The 25,776-nt window shown below is 46.4% G+C and overlaps 1 protein-coding gene across 1 annotated transcript in view; it reads right to left on the bottom strand.

The window, feature by feature from the left end:
* RAB3GAP2 (RAB3 GTPase activating non-catalytic protein subunit 2) overlaps positions 1–25,776 on the bottom strand; it is a gene marked incomplete at its 5' end in the record, with an annotated part of 258,046 nt that overhangs the window by 136,308 nt on the left and 95,962 nt on the right. Inside the window, 4 exons of the mRNA XM_088465026.1 lie at positions 1,438–1,614; positions 4,876–5,104; positions 14,956–15,116; positions 25,476–25,581. Of these exons, the coding sequence (XP_088321152.1) occupies positions 1,438–1,614; positions 4,876–5,104; positions 14,956–15,116; positions 25,476–25,581 (673 nt within the window). The remainder of the gene's footprint in view (positions 1–1,437; positions 1,615–4,875; positions 5,105–14,955; positions 15,117–25,475; positions 25,582–25,776) is intronic.

Below are 25,776 nucleotides of genomic sequence, written 5' to 3'. Positions count from 1 at the left end.
CCTCACCTGAGCCGATACTAGATACAGAAAGTCAGGGAATAAAAGCCCCATAGATACCTCACCTGACCCAGTACTAGATACAGAATGTCAGGAAATAAAAGCCCCATAGATACCTCACCTGACCCGGTACTAGATACAGAATGTCAGGGAATAAAAGCCCCATAGATACCTCACCTGACCCAGTACTAGATACAGACTATCAGGGAATAAAAGCCCCATAGATACCTCACCTGAGCCGATACTAGATACAAAATGTCAGGGAATAAAAGCCCCATAGATACCTCACCTGAGCCGGTACTAGATACAGAATGTTAGGGAATAAAAGCCCCATAGATACCTCACCTGACCCGGTACTAGATACAGAATGTCAGAGAATAAAAGCCCCATAGATACCTCACCTGACCCAGTACTAGATACAGAATATGTCAGGGAATAAAAGCCCCATAGATACCTCACCTGAGCCAGTACTAGATACAGAATGTCAGGGAATAAAAGCCCCATAGATACCTCACCTGACCCAGTACTAGATACAGAATATGTCAGGGAATAAAAGCCCCATAGATACCTCACCTGAGCCAGTACTAGATACAGAATGTCAGGGAATAAAAGCCCCATAGATACCTCACCTGACCCGGTACTAGATACAGAATGTCAGGGAATAAAAGCCCCATAGATACCTCACCTGAGCCGGTACTAGATACAGAATGTCAGGGAATAAAAGCCCCATAGATACCTCACCTGACCCGGTACTAGATACAGAATGTCAGGGAATAAAAGCCCCAAAGATACCTCACCTGAGCCGGTACTAGATAGAGAATGTCAGGGAATAAAAGCCCCATAGATACCTCACCTGACCCGGTACTAGATAGAATAAAAGCCCCATAGATACCTCACCTGAGCCGCTACTAGATAGAATAAAAGCCCCATAGATACCTCACCTGAGCCGGTACTAGATAGAATAAAAGCCCCATAGATACCTCACCTGAGCCGATACTAGATACAGAATGTCAGGGAATAAAAGCCCCATAGATACCTCACCTGACCCAGTACTAGATACAGAATGTCAGGGGATAAAAGCCCCATAGATACCTCACCTGACCCGGTACTAGATACAGAATGTCAGGGAATAAAAGCCCCATAGATACCTCACCTGAGCCAATACTAGATACAGAATGTCAGGGGATAAAAGCCCCATAGATACCTTACCTGACCCAGTACTAGATAGAATAAAAGCCCCAGGGCATTAGAAATAACACCGGCCAAGGGTTACAGTATGTAGCTCTCCAGCCACAGTTTCTATAGGTTTTAAAATATGAATTAGAAACCGCTTCTTACACATATAGCTTGCTGGAGCCTGTAGTCCTACCAGCTTAGATCCATGCAGTTATAACAGCATAGGTTGAGGATTGTGCATTAGTTTGTGCATAATTTGGTCACCTTGGCAATCCTCCATTACTTCCCCTGACGGCAGCGTCTCCAGAACAGCAACAGCCAAACTCGCTTCTGCCGATGACTGCGCACTCTGTGAATCTCGCTTCTCCCGGCCTTGTTTCAGCAATTCCGGGCTGATGTCTTGTTTAAATACCCACTTAGCAACTGTGTCAGCAACACCGCCTGTAATCAATAAAGATAAGGAAAAAACAAATATGATTAAAGAACATTTTAATAAAAAAAATAATAAAAAATTATATATATATGGATGTATAGTAATGTATGGGTATATATAGTAATGTAATGTATGGGTATATATAGTAATGTATGGGTATATATAGCAATGTATGGGTATATATAGTAATGTATGGGTATATATAGTAATGTATGGGTATATATAGCAATGTATGGGTATATATAGCAATGTATGGGTATATATAGTAATGTATGGGTATATATAGTGATGTATGGGTATATATAGTAATGTATGGGTATATATAGTAATGTATGGGTATATATAGTAATGTATGGGTATATATAGCAATGTATGGGTATATATAGTAATGTATGGGTATATATAGTAATGTATGGGTATATATAGCAAAGTATGGGTATATATAGTAATGTATGGGTATATATAGTAATGTATGGGTATATATAGCAATGTATGGGTATATATAGTAATGTATGGGTATATATAGCAATGTATGGGTATATATAGTAATGTATGGGTATATATAGCAATGTATGGGTATATAGAGCAATGTATGGGTATATATAGTAATGTATGGGTATATATAGCAATGTATGGGTATATATAGTAATGTATGGGTATATATAGTAATGTATGGGTGTATATAGTAATGTATGGGTATATATAGTAATGTATGGGTATATATAGCAATGTATGGGTATATATAGTAATGTATGGGTATATATAGCAATGTATGGGTATATATAGCAATGTATGGGTATATATAGCAATGTATGGGTATATATAGCAATGTATGGGTATATAGAGTAATGTATGGGTATATATAGTAATGCATGGGTATATATAGTAATGTATGGGTATATATAGCAATGTATGGGTATATATAGTAATGTATGGGTATATATAGTAATGCATGGGTATATATAGTAATGTATGGGTATATATAGCAATGTATGGGTATATATAGCAATGCATGGGTATATATAGTAATGCATAGGTATATATAGTAATGCATAGGTATATATAGCAATGCATGGGTATATATAGCAATGTATGGGTATATATAGCAATGTATGGGTATATATAGTAATGTATGGGTATATATAGTAATGTATGGGTATATATAGTAATGTATGGGTATATATAGCAATGTATGGGTATATATAGCAATGTATGGGTATATATAGTAATGTATGGGTATATATAGTAATGTATGGGTATATATAGTAATGTATGGGTATATATAGTAATGTATGGGTATATATAGTAATGTATGGGTATATATAGCAATGTATGGGTATATATAGTAATGTATGGGTATATATAGTAATGTATGGGTATATATAGCAAAGTATGGGTATATATAGTAATGTATGGGTATATATAGTAATGTATGGGTATATATAGCAATGTATGGGTATATATAGTAATGTATGGGTATATATAGCAATGTATGGGTATATATAGTAATGTATGGGTATATATAGCAATGTATGGGTATATAGAGCAATGTATGGGTATATATAGTAATGTATGGGTATATATAGCAATGTATGGGTATATATAGTAATGTATGGGTGTATATAGTAATGTATGGGTATATATAGTAATGTATGGGTATATATAGCAATGTATGGGTATATATAGTAATGTATGGGTATATATAGTAATGTATGGGTATATATAGTAATGTATGGGTATATATAGCAATGTATGGGTATATATAGCAATGTATGGGTATATAGAGTAATGTATGGGTATATATAGTAATGCATGGGTATATATAGTAATGTATGGGTATATATAGCAATGTATGGGTATATATAGTAATGTATGGGTATATATAGTAATGCATGGGTATATATAGTAATGTATGGGTATATATAGCAATGTATGGGTATATATAGCAATGCATGGGTATATATAGTAATGCATAGGTATATATAGTAATGCATAGGTATATATAGCAATGCATGGGTATATATAGCAATGTATGGGTATATATAGCAATGTATGGGTATATATAGTAATGCATAGGTATATATAGTAATGTATGGGTATATAGAGTAATGCATGGGTATATATAGTAATGCATAGGTATATATAGTAATGTATAGGTATATAGAGTAATGTATGGGTATATATAGTAATGCATAGGTATATAGAGTAATGTATAGGTATATAGAGTAATGTATGGGTATATATAGTAATGCATGGGTATATATAGTAATGCATATGTATATATAGTAATGTATGGGTATATATAGCAATGTATGGGTATATATAGCAATGATTAGGTATATATAGCAATGTATGGGTATATAGAGTAATGTATGGGTATATATATAGTAATGTATAGGTATATATAGTAATGTATGGGTATATATAGTAATGTATGGGTATATAGAGTAATGTATAGTTATATATAGTAATGTATAGGGATACATATTAATGTATGGGTATATATATAGTAATGTATAGGTATATATAGTAATGTATAGGTATATAGAGTAATGTATAGGTATATAGAGTAATGTATGGGTATATATAGTAATGCATAGGTATATATAGTAATGTATGGGTATATAGAGTAATGTATGGGTATATAGAGTAATGTATGGGTATATAGAGTAATGTATGGGTATATATACTAATGTATGGGTATATATACTAATGTATAGATATATATAGTAATGTATGGGTATATATAGTAATGTATGGGTATATATAGTTGTGTATAGGTATATATAGTAATGTATGGGTATATATAGTAATGTATATGGGTATATATAGTAATGTATAGGTATATATAGTAATGTATCGGTATATATATAGTAATGTATATGGGTATATACAGTAATGTATAGGTATATATAGTAATGTATCGGTGTATATATATAGTAATGTATATGGGTATATACAGTAATGTATAGGTATATATAGTAATGTATCGGTATATATATAGTAAATAGGGATACATAGTAATGTATGGGTATATATAGTCATGTATAGGTATATAGAGTAATGTATAGGTATATAGAGTAATGTATAGGTATATAGAGTAATGTATAGGTATATATAGAAATGTATGGGTATATATAAATGCATAGGTATATATAGTAATGTATGAGTACATATAGTAATGTATGGGTATATATAGTAATGTATAGGTATATATAGCGATATATAGGGATGCTAGGAGATTTGCGCTAAATGAATGCTCCTGTCACCTTTTCCGCCTTCTAGAAGTTTCTTGACAGAGAGTTTCTCCAGCGGCTCCACCTGGAGGGATGAAACTCTTGCAGCCTTTCTGGTCCCCTTAAAATGCAGAAGAGTCTGAAGGATAAGACAATCTTCCAGCTGTCTCAGTAAGAGTTTCCAGTACTCAGTATCCAGAGAGAGAGCTTCCCAGGAGTCTGTCATAGACTCACTCTCATCCACTTGTAATGGCTTCGGAAACTAACAAAATATATAATGTCAGGTCAGAGGTTACAGCAGAGATCATCAACATGTTTATGGCTGCGGCGCACTGACCCACACTAAGGCGCACCGCCCCACGCTAAGGCGCACCGCCCCACGCTAAGGCACACTGACCCATGCTAAGGCCCACCGACCCACGCTAAGGCCCACTGCCCCACGCTAAGGCACACTGCCCCACGCTAAGGCACACTGCCCCACGCTAAGGCACACTGCCCCACGCTAAGGCACACTGCCCCACGCTAAGGCACACCGCCCCACGCTAAGGCACACCGCCCCACGCTAAGGCACACCATCAGTCCCCCACGGGAACAAAAACACACACATTGGCCCCCATGGGAAACAACACTCACAAATTGGCCCTGCACAGGAAATAAAACAGACATTGGCCCCCAGAATAATAACACACACATTGGCCCCCAGAGAAAGTAAATAAATAAAATACAATGGCCGGACATAATAAAGACAAGCATTGGGCCCTACAGAGAAAAATAAAATAACCAGCTGGGAAAACAAAACGGTCGTCCCTGTCCTGTCCCTCATGGGCTGCTGTTACTCAGTCACACTGCAGGTGGGCGTCTGTGACTATGTCATACCGCCGCATCGCCATAGGTCACGGGGCCCAGGCACGTCCGAGCCGCCCAGAAGAGCGCAGAATTGCCCGGGCCAACAGTACAAATAAAGTCAGCTCTGACTTTGCTGACCTCGCGGCACACCTGACAACGCTTTGCGGCACATTAGTGTACCAACGCTGGGTTACAGGCACAACGCAGCAGTACCGCTTTTCTCCACTAGAGAGCGCCAGCATCACAGGTACATTATATATCAGACGCATTTACAGTAGATCTGCTATAATAAGGGGCCTATGTATCATTCTATATTGGCACCATATCTTCTGAAAATTTTGGGGGAATTACAGCAAATATTAACAACAACAAGAATGTATGAAGGCGAAACAGATATCTGATGCAGTCCCTCCATTTACGACAGCAGCCTCAGTATTCTTAGGTTTCTATGGAGGCTGTGAAGATATTAGATTTACCAAGCTCCACCGGTGACCATCTGTACGTGCTGTAATACCGCTACTGGCCCTTCCCTGGTGTATGTCCGTGTGTCTGCATGTGTAATAACTGAGACACCCCCCGGTGACCATCTGTACACGCTGTAATACCGCTACTAGCCCTTCCCTGGTGTATGTCCGTGTGTCTGCATGTGTAATAACCGAGACACCCCCGGTGACATCTGTACACTCTGTAATACCGCTACTAGCCCTTCCCTGGTGTATGTCCGTGTGTCTGCATGTGTAATAACTGAGACACCCCCAGTGACCATCTGTACGCGCTGTAATACCGCTACTGGCCCTTCCCTGGTGTATGTCCGTGTGTCTGCATGTGCAATAACTGAGACACCCCCGGTGACCATCTGTACGCGCTGTAATACCGCTACTGGCCCTTCCCTGGTGTATGTCCGTGTGTCTGCATGTGCAATAACTGAGACACCCCCAGTGACCATCTGTACGCGCTGTAATACCGCTACTGGCCCTTCCCTGGTGTATGTCCGTGTGTCTGCATGTACACACAGAACATAGACATGCAGATATACCCGCAGTCACACACAGAATATAGGCATGCAGATACACCCGCAGTCACACACAGAACATAGGCATGCAGATACACCCGCAGTCACACACAGAATTTAGACATGCAGATACACCCGCAGTCACACACACACAGAATATAGGCATGCAGATACACCTGCAGTCATACACACAGAACATAGGCATGCAGATACACCCACAGTCACACACACAACATAGGCATGCAGATACACCCGCAGTCACACACACAGAACATAGACATGCAGATACACCCGCAGTCACACACACAGAATATAGGCATGCAGATACACCCACAGTCACACACACAACATAGGCATGCAGATACACCCGCAGTCACACACAGAATATAGGTATGCAGATACACCCGCAGTCACACACACACAACATAGGCATGCAGATACACCCGCAGTCACACAGACAGAATATAGGAATGCAGATACACCCGCAGTCACACACAGAACATAGGCATGCAGATACACCCGCAGTCACACACACAGAATATAGGCATGCAGATACACCCGCAGTCACACACACAGAATATAGGCATGCAGATACACCCGCAGTCACACACACAACATAGGCATGCAGATATACCACCAGTCACACACAGAACATAGACATGCAGATACACCCGCAGTCACACACACAGAACAAAGACATGCAGATACACCCGCAGTCACACACACAGAATATAGGCATGCAGATACACCCGCAGTCACACACACAACATAGGCATGCAGATACACCCGCAGTCACACACACAACATAGGCATGCAGATACACCCGCAGTCACACAAACAGAATATAGGAATGCAGATACACCCGCAGTCACACACACAGAACATAGACATGCAGATACACCCGCAGTCACACACACAGCACATAGACATGCAGATACACCCGCAGTCACACACACAGAATATAGGCATGCAGATACACCCACAGTCACACACAGAATATAGGCATGCAGATATACCCCCAGTCACACACAGAACATAGACATGCAGACACACCCGCAGTCACACCCACAGTCACACACACAGAACATAGACATGCAGATACACCCGCAGTTACACACACAGAATATAGGCATGCAGATACACCCGCAGTCACACACACAACATAGGCATGCAGATATACCCGCAGTCACACACACAACATAGGCATGCAGACACACCCACAGTCACACACACAGAACATAGACATGCAGACACACCCACAGTCACACACACAGAACATAGGCATGCAGATACACCCGCAGTCACACACACAACATAGGCATGCAGACACACCCACAGTCACACACACAGAACATAGGCATGCAGACACACCCACAGTCACACACACAGAACATAGACATGCAGATACACCCGCAGTCACACACAGAACATAGGCATGCAGATACACCCGCAGTCTCACACACAGAATATAGGCATGCAGATACACCTGCAGTCACACACAGAATATAGGCATGCAGATACACCCGCAGTCACACACAGAATATAGGCATGCAGATACACCCGCAGTCACACACACAGAACATAGACATGCAGATACACCCGCAGTCACACACACAGAATATAGGCATGCAGATATACCCGCAGTCACACACACAGAATATAGGCATGCAGATATACCCGCAGTCACACACAGAACATAGGCATGCAGATACACCTGCAGTCATACACACAGAACATAGGCATGCAGACACACCCACACACACAGAACATAGACATGCAGATACACCCGCAGTCACACACAGAATATAGGCATGCAGATACAGCTGCAGTCACACACACAGAACATAGACATGCAGATACACCCGCAGTCACACACAGAACATAGGCATGCAGATACACCCGCAGTGTCACACACAGAATATAGGCATGCAGATACACCCGCAGTCACACACACAGAATATAGGCATGCAGATACACCTGCAGTCACACACAGAATATAGGCATGCAGAGACACCCGCAGTCACACACAGAATATAGGCATGCAGATACACCCGCAGTCACACACAGAATATAGGCATGCAGATACACCCACAGTCACACACACAGAACATAGACATGCAGATACACCCGCAGTCACACACACAGAATATAGGCATGCAGATATACCCGCAGTCACACACAGAACATAGGCATGCAGATACACCTGCAGTCATACACACAGAACATAGGCATGCAGACACACCCACAGTCACACACACAGAACATAGACATGCAGATACACCCGCAGTCACACACAGAATATAGGCATGCAGATACAGCTGCAGTCACACACACAGAACATAGACATGCAGATACACCCGCAGTCACACACAGAACATAGGCATGCAGATACACCCGCAGTCACACACACAGAATATAGGCATGCAGATACACCCGCAGTCACACACACAGAATATAGGCATGCAGATACACCCGCAGTCACACACAGAACATAGACATGCAGATACACCCGCAGTCACACACAGAACATAGACATGCAGATACACCCGCAGTCACACACACAGAATATAGGCATGCAGATACACCCGCAGTCACACACACAGAATATAGGCATGCAGATACACCCGCAGTCACACACAGTATATAGGCATGCAGACACACCCACTGTCACACACACAGAACATAGACATGCAGATACACCCACAGTCACACACACAGAATATAGGCATGCAGATACACCCGCAGTCACACACAGTATATAGGCATGCAGACACACCCACAGTCACACACACAGAATATAGGCATGCAGATACACCCGCAGTCACACACACAGAATATAGGCATGCAGATACACCCGCAGTCACACACAGAATATAGGCATGCAGATACACCTGCAGTCACACACACAGAATATAGGCATGCAGATACACCCGCAGTCACACACACAGAATATAGGCATGCAGATACACCCGCAGTCACACACACAGAATATAGGCATGCAGATACACCCGCAGTCACACACAGAATATAGGCATGCAGATACACCCGCAGTCACACACAGTATATAGGCATGCAGATACACCCGCAGTCACACACAGAATATAGGCATGCAGATACACCCGCAGTCACACACACAGTATATAGTCATGCAGATACACCCGCAGTCACACACACAGAATATAGGCATGCAGATACACCCGCAGTCACACACACAGAATATAGGCATGCAGATACACCCGCAGTCACACACAGAATATAGGCATGCAGATACACCCGCAGTCACACACAGTATATAGGCATTCAGATACACCCGCAGTCACACACACAGAATATAGGCATGCAGATACACCCGCAGTCACACACAGTATATAGGCATGCAGATACACCCGCAGTCACACACACAGAATATAGGCATGCAGATACACCCGCAGTCAAACACAGTATATAGGCATGCAGATACACCCGCAGTCACACACAGTATATAGGCATGCATATACACCCGCAGTCACACACAGTATATAGGCATGCATATACACCCGCAGTCACACACAGTATATAGGCATGCAGATACACCCGCAGTCACACACACAGTATATAGGCATGCAGATACACCCGCAGTCATACACACAGTATATAGGCATGCAGATACACCCGCAGTCACACACACAGTATATAGGCATGCAGATACACCCGCAGTCACACACAGTATATAGGCATGCAGATACACCCGCAGTCACACACAGTATATAGGCATGCAGATACACCCGCAGTCACACACACAGTATATAGGCATGCAGATACACCCGCAGTCACACACACAGTATATAGGCATGCAGATACACCCGCAGTCACACACACAGTATATAGGCATGCAGATACACCCGCAGTCACACACAGTATATAGGCATGCAGATACACCCGCAGTCACACACAGTATATAGGCATGCAGATACACCCGCAGTCACACACACAGTATATAGGCATGCAGATACACCCGCAGTCACACACACAGTATATAGGCATGCAGATACACCCGCAGTCACACACACAGTATATAGGCATGCAGATACACCCGCAGTCACACACAGTATATAGGCATGCAGATACACCCGTAGTCACACACACAGTATATAGGCATGCAGATACACCCGCAGTCACACACAGTATATAGGCATGCAGATACACCCGCAGTCACACACACAGAATATAGGCATGCAGATACACCCGCAGTCACACACACAGTATATAGGCATGAAGATACACCCGCAGTCACACACAGTATATAGGCATGCAGATACACCCGCAGTCACACACAGTATATAGGCATGCAGATACACCCGCAGTCACACACAGAACATAGTAATGCAGATACACCCGCAGTCACACACACAGTATATAGGCATGCAGATACACCCGCAGTCACACACAGTATATAGGCATGCAGATACACCCGCAGTCACACACACAGAATATAGGCATGCAGATACACCCGCAGTCACACACACAGTATATAGGCATGCAGATACACCCGCAGTCACATACACAGAATATAGGCATGCAGATACACCCTCAGTCACACACAGTATATAGGCATGCAGATACACCCGCAGTCACACACAGTATATAGGCATGCAGATACACCAGCAGTCACACACAGTATATAGGCATGCAGATACACCCGCAGTCACACACACAGTATATAGGCATGCAGATACACCCGCAGTCACACACAGTATATAGGCATGCAGATACACCCGCAGTCACACACACAGAATATAGGCATGCAGATACACCCGCAGTCACACACACAGTATATAGGCATGCAGATACACCCGCAGTCACATACACAGAATATAGGCATGCAGATACACCCTCAGTCACACACAGTATATAGGCATGCAGATACACCGCAGTCACACACAGTATATAGGCATGCAGATACACCAGCAGTCACACACAGTATATAGGCATGCAGATACACCCGCAGTCACACACACAGTATATAGGCATGCAGATACACCCGCAGTCACACACAGTATATAGGCATGCAGATACACCCGCAGTCACACACACAGAATATAGGCATGCAGATACACCCGCAGTCACACACACAGTATATAGGCATGCAGATACACCCGCAGTCACATACACAGAATATAGGCATGCAGATACACCCTCAGTCACACACAGTATATAGGCATGCAGATACACCCGCAGTCACACACAGTATATAGGCATGCAGATACACCAGCAGTCACACACAGTATATAGGCATGCAGATACACCCGCAGTCACACACACAGTATATAGGCATGCAGATACACCCGCAGTCACACACAGTATATAGGCATGCAGATACACCCGCAGTCACACACACAGAATATAGGCATGCAGATACACCCGCAGTCACACACAGTATATAGGCATGCAGATACACCCGCAGTCACACACACAGAATATAGGCATGCAGATACACCCGCAGTCACACACAGTATATAGGCATGCAGATACACCCGCAGTCACACACAGTATATAGGCATGCATATACACCCGCAGTCACACACAGTATACAGGCATGCATATACACCCGCAGTCACACACAGTATATAGGCATGCAGATACACCCGCAGTCACACACATAGTATATAGGCATGCAGATACACCCGCAGTCACACACACAGTATATAGGCATGCAGATACACCCGCAGTCACACACACAGTATATAGGCATGCAGATACACCCGCAGTCACACACAGTATATAGGCATGCAGATGCACCCGTAGTCACACACAGTATATAGGCATGCAGATGCACCCGCAGTCACACACAGTATATAGGCATGCAGATGCACCCGCAGTCACACACAGTATATAGGCATGCAGATACACCCGCAGTCACACACACAGAATATAGGCATGCAGATACACCCGCAGTCACACACACAGTATATAGGCATGCAGATACACCCGCAGTCACACACAGTATATAGGCATGCAGATACACCCGCAGTCACACACACAGTATATAGGCATGCAGATACACCCGCAGTCACACACACAGTATATAGGCATGCAGATACACCCGCAGTCACACACAGTATATAGGCATGCAGATACACCCGCAGTCACACACACAGTATATAGGCATGCAGATACACCCGCAGTCACACACACAGTATATAGGCATGCAGATACACCCGCAGTCACACACACAGTATATAGGCATGCAGATACACCCGCAGTCACACACAGTATATAGGCATGCAGATACACCCGCAGTCACACACACAGTATATAGGCATGCAGATACACCCACAGTCACACACACAGTATATAGGCATGCAGATACACCCGCAGTCACACACACAGTATATAGGCATGCAGATACACCCGCAGTCACACACACAGTATATAGGCATGCAGATACACCCGCAGTCACACACAGTATATAGGCATGCAGATACACCCGTAGTCACACACACAGTATATAGGCATGCAGATACACCCGCAGTCACACACAGTATATAGGCATGCAGATACACCCGCAGTCACACACACAGAATATAGGCATGCAGATACACCCGCAGTCACACACACAGTATATAGGCATGCAGATACACCCGCAGTCACACACAGTATATAGGCATGCAGATACACCCGCAGTCACACACAGTATATAGGCATGCAGATACACCCGCAGTCACACACAGAACATAGTAATGCAGATACACCCGCAGTCACACACACAGTATATAGGCATGCAGATACACCCGCAGTCACACACACAGAATATAGGCATGCAGATACACCCGCAGTCACACACACAGTATATAGGCATGCAGATACACCCGCAGTCACATACACAGAATATAGGCATGCAGATACACCCTCAGTCACACACAGTATATAGGCATGCAGATACACCCTCAGTCACACACAGTATATAGGCATGCAGATACACCAGCAGTCACACACAGTATATAGGCATGCAGATACACCTGCAGTCACACACACAGTATATAGGCATGCAGATACACCCGCAGTCACACACAGTATATAGGCATGCAGATACACCCGCAGTCACACACACAGTATATAGGCATGCAGATACACCCGCAGTCACACACAGTATATAGGCATGCAGATACACCCGCAGTCACACACACAGTATATAGGCATGCAGATACACCCGCAGTCACACACAGTATATAGGCATGCAGATACACCCGTAGTCACACACACAGTATATAGGCATGCAGATATACCCGCAGTCACACACAGTATATAGGCATGCAGATACACCCGCAGTCACACACACAGAATATAGGCATGCAGATACACCCGCAGTCACACACACAGTATATAGGCATGCAGATACACCCGCAGTCACACACAGTATATAGGCATGCAGATACACCCGCAGTCACACACAGTATATAGGCATGCAGATACACCCGCAGTCACACACAGAACATAGTAATGCAGATACACCCGCAGTCACACACACAGTATATAGGCATGCAGATACACCCGCAGTCACACACAGTATATAGGCATGCAGATACACCCGCAGTCACACACAGTATATAGGCATGCAGATACACCAGCAGTCACACACAGTATATAGGCATGCAGATACACCCGCAGTCACACACACAGTATATAGGCATGCAGATACACCCGCAGTCACACACAGTATATAGGCATGCAGATACACCCGCAGTCACACACACAGTATATAGGCATGCAGATACACCCGCAGTCACACACAGTATATAGGCGTGCTGTATATCATGTTACTCAGCACTAGCTGCTTGTGTTATCTATTCTTATCGCTATATGAAAAAGACGCATTGAAGGTAGAAAGTTCCATGAAAGACGCTCGACGCTGCCGAGGTGAATGGAGCTACCACGTTGTGTGTGGTGTGACTTGTAGCGCATGGAAGATAGATGTATGTGCATCTGCGCAGCCACCCCACTCGCTGCCCAGGAACCCTCAATATATTATCAAGACATTTATGAGATTGTGCATTTCAATCATTACTCCGACCGTATACGCACGCACTCTGGACGCACGCACATTGCAACATAGACGCAAGCAGTTCAGAAAAATGCTCAACTGCGCCTGAGACCGTTACTCTGACATAAGGAAATAGGATTGAAGGATTTATATAGAAAATAGACTGCAGCAACCAGTGACCCATTAACGGAGAATGGGGGACCCCGCGTATAGGGGAGACATACCGCACACATACCTTCTGTTCCGCCAGAGCGTTTGTGATGCTGACAGCGACGGAGTGTCCAACATGGGCAGATAATAATGCTGCTCCATTGCTTGAGGACTGTACACATGCAGTTCGCACCTGCTGCCACCAGGGGGACACGGACTGCAAATCCCAAGTTTCATCTATGGCCACTGAATGGGGAGAGAATTACAGTATGGCCTTCTGTTAGAGACTTCAATGGCTGCATAAGAACACACATAAAAGAGTAGAAATTACTGCATTTGGCTGTGACAGACAATTATGTTGTGACTACAAGATAGGCTAGAAATAAGGAGACTTATGTGCTTACCTGTTTAATCCTCTTCTTTGATTCGAGAGGGGACACAGGTTTTACGCTGGGTATAGGTTGGTGAGTAGGAGCCTGGGCACCACACAGTTAAACCTTCTTACCAATCAGTCCAGGCTCCCTCCCCCCTATGCCCCGCCCCCAGCCCTCAGTTACGTTAGCAAGCCTAGGGCAAGGAACGAGAAAGAAGACCGGCACATACAGGTCCAAACACCCAGCAGATGCGGACAGGGGAACCGTAGGCAGAGCAAGCCCCCGCATGCCATGTGCATCAGGGTGGGCACGCTGTGTCCCCTATGAAATCGAAGAAAAGGATTTAACAGGTAAGCACATAAATCTCCTTCTCTTCTTCCTCCATAGAGGACACAAGCTTTATGCTGGGACATCCCAAAGTAAATCCCTTAAAGGAGGGGACATTCCTGAACTGTGCTGGGAACTCTTCGCCCAAAGCCGCATCAGGGGAGCCTAAAGGTGTCAATGGAATATCACTTTAGAAACTTATGGGCAGAGGACCATGTGGCTGCACTACACAGCTGCTCCGCAGGAGGCACCACGACGGACTGTTCAAGAAGTTCTCACTGACCAGGTAGAAAGAGCAGTCACCACAGTCGAGGCCGGAAAGGGCCACTGCAGCATAAGCGTGGTGGATAGTCAAACTGAGCCATCTGGCCAAAGACTGTTTAGTAACCGGTCAGCCCCTTTTGTGAAAGTCATACAAAGCAAAGAGACCATCACTCTTTTACGAAGATCCATTGTCCTGTCCACATAAATCTGGGGGGGCCTGCACGACATCCAAGGAGGCCTCCTCCGGTGTAGAATCCAGAACCTGGAAAGAAGGGACCACGATTTCTGGTGTGTGAGCAGTACCTCGGTAGCTGATGATTACGCTGAGACGTCATCATGTCAATGTTCAGCAAGCCCAGTGAAAAACCAGGAGTTGAAAGACGTCTGGATGTAGAGACCATTCGCCGGTATGAACTTCCTGGTGGCAAAGATCACTTCCTAATTTTGTACTCCGGGGATGTAGACTGTCAATAGAGACGGAAGATGCCATTCCACCTAAAGGAGAATGCGATTGACCTGCGAGTGCCGCAGTGATGGTTTATGTAGATGACAGCCGTCACGTTGTTGGACTGCACCTGAACAAAATGATGCTGGAGGAGAGACCAAGCTAGACAGAGAGCTATGTAGACAGCTCAGAGTTTCAGAATGTTGATCGGTAGATGGCTCTCCTGAGCCACCCACTGACCCTGAAAAGTCTGATGACAGGTCACCGCCCCCTACCCCTGAAAACTTGTGTCAGTGGTGACGAAGACCCAGCCCTGAATCCAGAAGGGTCATCCCCTGACCGGATGGGACCCCTGGAGCCACCACAGCAGGGTGTAGCGCACCTCCCAAGAGAGGACAATCAATTGAGACTTGAGCAGCAGATGGGATCTGCTCTACCGGGCCAGAATTTCCAATTGGAGAGGCGGGAATTAAATTGGGCATACTCCACCATATCGAAGGTGGAGACCAGAGAGCCCAGGATCTGCATGCAAGATTGTACCAACACTCAGCTGTGATGCAGAAATAAGCAAATTTTGGCCTGTAAGACCCGAACTTTGTCCGCAGGAAGGAAAACCCGCTGAACCCTGGAGTCCAGCAAGAAACCCAAATGTAACATCTCAAAGTCAGAGAGTATTTCTTCCAATTGATGACTCATCCGTGAGCCTGGACAAGGTCCACCATGACACGAATGTGTTCCCTGAGGACTTCCAGTGACTGTGCCAGGAGAAGTAAGTGATCCAGAAAGGGTAGAATTCGGATTCCGCTGCTCCAAAAAATATGATGCTGTCTATGCACTGTGCCGCTCCTGCAGACACCAACAAAATTTAGTGGCATGTGGCTGGGGGCAGGGCATGAGGGGGAGGGAGCCTGGGCTGATGGATAAGAAGTTTTAACTGTGTGGTGCCCAGACTCCTACTCACCAACCTATACCCATCGTAAAGCCTGTGTCCCCTATGGAGGAAGAAGAACAGGAAAGAACAAACCCTAAAAACCCTCATTCACGTTCCTGATACTATAGAAGCAGAGACCCCAGCACCAACCATCATGTTCCTGAGACTACAGAAGGAAAGACCCAGCACCCACCATCATGTTCCTGACACTACAGAAGGAAAGACCCAGCACCCACCATCATGTTCCTGACACTACAGAAGGAAAGACCCAGCACCCACCATCATGTTCCTGACACTACAGAAGGAGAGACCCAGAAACCATCATCATGTTCCTGACACTACAGAAGGAAAGACCCAGCATCCACCATCATGTTCCTGACACTACAGAAGGAGAGACCCAGAAACCATCATCAAGTTCCTGACATTACAGAAGGTGAGATAACAGCACCCACCATCATGTTCCTGACATTACAGGAGAGACCCAGAAACCATCATCATGTTCCTGACACTACAGAAGGCGAGATAACAGCACCCACCATCATGTTTCTGACACTACAGAAGGCAAGATAATAGCACCCACTATCCATGTTCCGGACACTACAGAAGGAAAGACCCAGGAAACACCATCATGTTCCTGACACTACAGAAGGAAAGACCCAGCACCCACCATCATGTTCCTGACACTACAGAAGGAGAGACCCAGAAACCATCATCATGTTCCTGACACTACAGAAGGTGAGATAACAGCACCCACCATCATGTTCCTGACACTACAGAAGGAGAGAACCAGAAACCATCAACATGTTCCTGACACTACAGAAGGTGAGATAACAGCACCCATCATCATGTTCCTGACATTACAGAAGGAGAGACCGAGAAACCATCATCATGTTCCTGACACTACAGAAGGTGAGATAACAGCACCCATCATCATGTTCCTGACACTACAGAAGGAAAGACCCAGCGTCCACCATCATGTTCCTGACACTACAGAAGGAGAGACCCAGCACCCACCATCATGTTGCTGACATTACAGAAGGAGAGACCCAGAAACTATCATCATGTTCCTGACACTACAGAAGGAGAGACCCAGCATCCACCATCATCATCTTCCTGACACTACAGAAAGAGAGACCCAGCACCCACCATCATCATCTTCCTGACACTACAGAAGGTGAGATAACAGCACCCACCACCATGTTCCTGACACTAGAGAAGGAGAGACCCAGAAACCAACATCAAGTTCCTGACACTACAGAAGAAAAGACCCAGCACCCACCATCATGTTCCTGACACTACAGAAGGAGAGACCCAGCACCCACCATCATGTTCCTGACATTACAGAAGGAGAGACCCAGAAACCATCTTCATGATCCTGACACTACAGAAGGAGAGACCCAGCACCCACCATCATGTTCCTGACATTACAGAAGGAGAGACCCAGAAACCATCTTCATGATCCTGACACTACAGAAGGAGAGACCAAGCACCCACCATCATGTTCCTGACACTACAGAAGGAAAGACCCAGCACCAACCATCATGTTCCTGACACTACAGAAGGAAAGACACAGCACCCACCATCATGTTCCTGACACTACAGAAGGTGAGATAACAGCACCCACCATCATGTTCCTGACACTACAGAAGGAGAGACCCAGAAACCATCATCATCTTCCTGACACTACAGAAGGTGAGATAACAGCACCCACCATCATGTTCCTGACACTACAGAAGGAAAGACCCAGCACCCACCATCATGTTCCTGACACTACAGAAGGAGAGACCCAGCACCCACCATCATGTTCCTGACATTACAGAAGGAGAGACCCAGAAACCATCTTCATGATCCTGACACTACAGAAGGAGAGACCCAGCACCCACCATCATGTTCCTGACATTACAGAAGGAGAGACCCAGAAACCATCTTCATGATCCTGACACTACAGAAGGAGAGACCAAGCACCCACCATCATGTTCCTGACACTACAGAAGGAAAGACCCAGCACCAACCATCATGTTCCTGACACTACAGAAGGAAAGACACAGCACCCACCATCATGTTCCTGACACTACAGAAGGTGAGATAACAGCACCCACCATCATGTTCCTGACACTACAGAAGGAGAGACCCAGAAACCATCATCATCTTCCTGACACTACAGAAGGTGAGATAACAGCACCCACCATCATGTTCCTGACACTACAGAAGGAAAGACCCAGCACCCACCATCATGTTCCTGACACTACAGAAGGAGAGACCCAGCACCCACCATCATGTTCCTGACATTACAGAAGGAGAGACCCAGAAACCATCTTCATGATCCTGACACTACAGAAGGAGAGACCCAGCACCCACCATCATGTTCCTGACATTACAGAAGGAGAGACCCAGAAACCATCTTCATGATCCTGACACTACAGAAGGAGAGACCAAGCACCCACCATCATGTTCCTGACACTACAGAAGGAAAGACCCAGCACCAACCATCATGTTCCTGACACTACAGAAGGAAAGACACAGCACCCACCATCATGTTCCTGACACTACAGAAGGTGAGATAACAGCACCCACCATCATGTTCCTGACACTACAGAAGGAGAGACCCAGAAACCATCATCATCTTCCTGACACTACAGAAGGTGAGATAACAGCACCCACCATCATGTTCCTGACACTACAGAAGGAAAGACCCAGCACCCACCATCATGTTCCTGACACTACAGAAGGAGAGACCCAGAAACCATCATGTTCCTGACACTACAGAAGGTGAGATAACAACAGCCACCATCATGTTCCTGACACAACAGAAGGAAAGACCCAGCACCCACCATCATGTTCCTGACACTACAGAAGGAAAGACAGAGTATCCACCATCATGTTCCTGACACTACAGAAGGAGAGACCCAGAAACTATCATCATGTTCCTGACACTACAGAAGGAAAGACCCAGCATCCACCATCATCATCTTCCTGACACTACAGAAGGAGAGACCCAGCACCCACCATCATCATCTTCCTGACACTACAGAAGGTGAGATAACAGCACCCACCACCATGTTCCTGACACTAGAGGAGAGACCCAGAAACCATCATCAAGTTCCTGACACTACAGAAGAAAAGACCCAGCACCCACCATCATGTTCCTGACACTACAGAAGGAGAGACCCAGAAACCATCTTCATGATCCTGACACTACAGAAGGAAAGACCCAGCACCCACCATCATGTTCCTGACATTACAGAAGGAGAGACCCAGAAACCATCTTCATGATCCTGACACTACAGAAGGAGAGACCCAGCACCCACCATCATGTTCCTGACACTACAGAAGGAGAGACCCAGCACCCACCATCATGTTCCTGACACTACAGAAGGAAAGACCCAGCATCCACCATCATGTTCCTGACACTACAGAAGGAAAGACACAGCACCCACCATCATGTTCCTGACACTACAGAAGGAAAGACACAGCACCCACCATCATGTTCCTGACACTACAGAAGGTGAGATAACAGCACCCATCATCATGTTCCTGACACTACAGAAGGAGAGACCCAGAAACCATCATCATCTTCCTGACACTACAGAAGGTGAGATAACAGCACCCACCATCATGTTCCTGACACTACAGAAGGAAAGACCCAGCACCCACCATCATGTTCCTGACACTACAGAAGGAGAGACCCAGAAACCATCATCATGTTCCTGACACTACAGAAGGAGAGATAACAGCACCCACTATCATGTTCCTGACACTACAGATAGAGAGACCCAGAAACCATCATCATGTTCCTGACACTACAGAAGGTGAGATAACAGCACCCACTATCCATGTTCAGCACCCGCAGTGTCACACACAGGACATAGGCATGCAGATACACCCGCAGTCACACACACAGAACATAGGCATGCAGATACACCCGCAGTCACACACACAGAATATAGGCATGCAGATACACCCGCAGTCACACACACAGAACATAGGCATGCAGATACACCCACAGTCACACACACAGCACATAGGCATGCAGATACACCCGCAGTCACACACAAAGAACATAGGCATGCAGATACACCCGCAGTCACACACACAGAACATAGGCATGCAGATACACCCGCAGTCACACACACAGAACATAGGCATGCAGATACACCCGCAGTCACACACACAGAACATAGGCATGCAGATACACCCGCAGTCACACACACAGAACATAGGCATGCAGATACACCCGCAGTCACACACACAGAACATAGGCATGCAGATACACCCGCAGTCACACACACAGAACATAGGCATGCAGATACACCCGCAGTCAAACACACAGAACATAGGCATGCAGATACACCAGCAGTCACACACACAGAACATAGGCATGCAGATACACCCGCAGTCACACACACAGAACATAGGCATGCAGATACACCCGCAGTCACACACACAGAACATAGGCATGCAGATACACCCGCAGTCACACACACAGAACATAGGCATGCAGATACACCCGCAGTCACACACACAGAACATAGGCATGCAGATACACCCGCAGTCACACACACAGCACATAGGCATGCAGATACACCCGCAGTCACACACACAGCACATAGGCATGCAGATACACCCGCAGTCACACACACAGCACATAGGCATGCAGATACACCCGCAGTCACACACACAGAACATAGGCATGCAGATACACCCGCAGTCACACACACAGAACATAAGCATGCAGATACACCCGCAGTCACACACACAGAACATAGGCATGCAGATACACCCGCAGTCACACACACACAACATAGGCATGCAGATACACCCGCAGTCACACACACAGAACATAGGCATGCAGATACACCCGCAGTCACACACACAGAACATAGGCATGCAGATACACCCGCAGTCACACACACAGAACATAGGCATGCAGATACACCCGCAGTCACACACACAGAACATAGGCATGCAGATACACCCGCAGTCACACACACAGAACATAGGCATGCAGATACACCCGCAGTCACACACAAAGAACATAGGCATGCAGATACACCCGCAGTCACACACACAGAACATAGGCATGCAGATACACCCGCAGTCACACACACAGAACATAGGCATGCTGCATATCATTTTACTCAGAAGCTACTTGGGCTATCTTGTCGCATCACTGTGCAAATAAGAAACATTTGAAGCTAAAAAGACGCTCTGCACTACAGAGTCACAGCATGGCGCATCTAGAAGCGCTGTTTAATGCGCCAGGAGGCTAAATGTATGTGGACCTATCTGTAGGCACCCGCTATCTAGGTTACTGATACTACAGAAGGTGAGATATAGGCACCCACCACACAAGTACCTGACATAGAACTACCCACCATCCATGTTAGTGATACACAGAGGAAGAGACCGCAGCCCCACCATCCATGTTAGTGATAGACAGAGGAAGAGACCGCAGCCCCACCATCCATGTTAGTGATAGACAGAGGAAGAGACCGCAGCCCCACCATCCATGTTAGTGATAGACAGAGGAAGAGACCGCAGCCCCACCATCCATGTTAGTGATAGACAGAGGAAGAGACCGCAGCCCCACCATCCATGTTAGTGATAGACAGAGGAAGAAACCGCAGCCCCACCATCCATGTTAGTGATAGACAGAGGAAGAAACCGCAGCCCCACCATCCATGTTAGTGATAGACAGAGGAGGAGACCGCAGCCCCACCATCCATGTTAGTGATAGACAGAGGAAGAGACCGCAGCCCCACCATCCATGTTAGTGATAGACAGAGGAAGAGACCGCAGCCCCACCATCCATGTTAGTGATAGACAGAGGAAGAGACCGCAGCCCCACCATCCATGTTAGTGATAGACAGAGGAAGAGACCGCAGCCCCACCATCCATGTTAGTGATAGACAGAGGAAGAGACCGCAGCCCCACCATCCATGTTAGTGATAGACAGAGGAAGAGACCGCAGCCCCACCATCCATGTTAGTGATAGACAGAGGAGGAGACCGCAGCCCCACCATCCATGTTAGTGATAGACAGAGGAGGAGACCGCAGCTCCACCATCCATGTTAGTGATAGACAGAGGAGGAGACCGCAGCTCCACCATCCATGTTAGTGATAGACCGAGGAAGAGACCGCAGCCCCACCATCCATGTTAGTGATAGACCGAGGAAGAGACCGCAGCCCCACCATCCATGTTAGTGATAGACCGAGGAAGAGACCGCAGCCCCACCATCCATGTTAGTGATAGACCGAGGAAGAGACCGCAGCCCCACCATCCATGTTAGTGATAGACAGAGGAAGAGACCGCAGCCCCACCATCCATGTTAGTGATAGACAGAGGAAGAGACCGCAGCCCCACCATCCATGTTAGTGATAGACAGAGGAGGAGACCGCAGCCCCACCATCCATGTTAGTGATAGACAGAGGAAGAGACCGCAGCCCCACCATCCATGTTAGTGATAGACAGAGGAAGAGACCGCAGCCACACCATCCATGTTAGTGATAGACAGAGGAAGAGACCGCAGCCCCACCATCCATGTTAGTGATAGACAGAGGAAGAGACCGCAGCCCCACCATCCATGTTAGTGATAGACAGAGGAAGAGACCGCAGCCCCACCATCCATGTTAGTGATAGACAGAGGAAGAGACCGCAGCCCCACCATCCATGTTAGTGATAGACAGAGGAGGAGACCGAAGCCCCACCATCCATGTTAGTGATACACAGAGGAAGAGACCGCAGCCCCACCATCCATGTTAGTGATAGACAGAGGAAGAGACCGCAGCCCCACCATCCATGTTAGTGATAGACAGAGGAAGAGACCGCAGCCCCACCATCCATGTTAGTGATAGACAGAGGAAGAGACCGCAGCCCCACCATCCATGTTAGTGATAGACAGAGGAAGAGACCGCAGCCCCACCATCCATGTTAGTGATAAACAGAGGAAGAGACCGCAGCCCCACCATCCATGTTAGTGATAGACAGAGGAGGAGACCGCAGCCCCACCATCCATGTTAGTGATAGACAGAGGAAGAGACCGCAGCCCCACCATCCATGTTAGTGATAGACAGAGGAAGAGACCGCAGCCCCACCATCCATGTTAGTGATAGACAGAGGAAGAGACCGCAGCCCCACCATCCATGTTAGTGATAGACAGAGGAAGAGACCGCAGCCCCACCATCCATGTTAGTGATAGACAGAGGAAGAGACCGCAGCCCCACCATCCATGTTAGTGATAGACAGAGGAAGAGACCGCAGCCCCACCATCCATGTTAGTGATAGACAGAGGAAGAGACCGCAGCCCCACCATCCATGTTAGTGATAGACAGAGGAAGAGACGCCGGGCACCCACCTTTCATGTTAGTGATAGACAGAGGAGGAGACCGCAGCCCCACCATCCATGTTAGTGATAGACAGAGGAAGAGACCGCAGCCCCACCATCCATGTTAGTGATAGACAGAGGAAGAGACCGCAGCCCCACCATCCATGTTAGTGATAGACAGAGGAGGAGACCGCAGCCCCACCATCCATGTTAGTGATAGACAGAGGAAGAGACCGCAGCCCCACCATCCATGTTAGTGATAGACAGAGGAAGAGACCGCAGCCCCACCATCCATGTTAGTGATAGACAGAGGAGGAGACCGCAGCCCCACCATCCATGTTAGTGATAGACAGAGGAGGAGACCGTAGCCCCACCATCCGTGTTAGTGATAGACAGAGGAAGAGACCGCAGCCCCACCATCCATGTTAGAGATAGACAGAGGAAGAGACCGCAGCCCCACCATCCATGTTAGTGATAGACAGAGGAAGAGACCGCAGCCCCACCATCCATGTTTGTGATAGACCGAGGAAGAGACCGCAGCCCCACTATCCATGTTAGTGATAGACAGAAGAAGAGACGCCGGGCACCCACCTTTCATGTTAGTGATAGACAGAGGAAGAGACGCCGGGCACCCACCTTTCATGTTAGTGATAGACAGAGGAAGAGACCGCAGCCCCACCATCCATGTTAGTGATAGACAGAGGAAGAGACCGCAGCCCCACCATCCATGTTAGTGATAGACAGAGGAAGAGACCGCAGCCCCACCATCCATGTTAGTGATAGACCGAGGAAGAGACCGCAGCCCCACTATCCATGTTAGTGATAGACAGAGGAAGAGACCGCAGCCCCACCATCCATATTAGTGATAGACAGAGGAAGAGACCGCAGCCCCACTATCCATGTTAGTGATAGACAGAGGAAGAGACACCGGGCACCCACCTTTCATGTTACTCAGTAGAGACAGCATGATGTGCAGACAGCACAAGGACTGTGTGTTCTCCAGGATCTCTTTTTCTATGGACAGCCAAACTTTGAGAAGCAGAGACTGCAATAAGAGACATGCAATAAGAGACATGCAATAAGAGACATGCAATAAAACAGCCATCCTGCCTTTCACACTACACTATGAGGCTTTTATTAGAAGGCCAAGAACATCCACAAAACCATGACCACGTTTTATCAAGTGCTTTACTGTGACTATATCTATCTCAGCGCTGTACAGAATGAGGGGAATGGGGAG

The sequence above is a fragment of the Taudactylus pleione genome, unplaced genomic scaffold, assembly GCF_031769625.1.
Source record: "Taudactylus pleione unplaced genomic scaffold, aTauple2 ptg001804l, whole genome shotgun sequence".
Classification (NCBI taxonomy): domain Eukaryota; kingdom Metazoa; phylum Chordata; class Amphibia; order Anura; family Myobatrachidae; genus Taudactylus; species Taudactylus pleione.
Note: the sequence above shows the minus strand (reverse complement) of the source record. Positions and strands in the feature narration are given on the sequence as shown.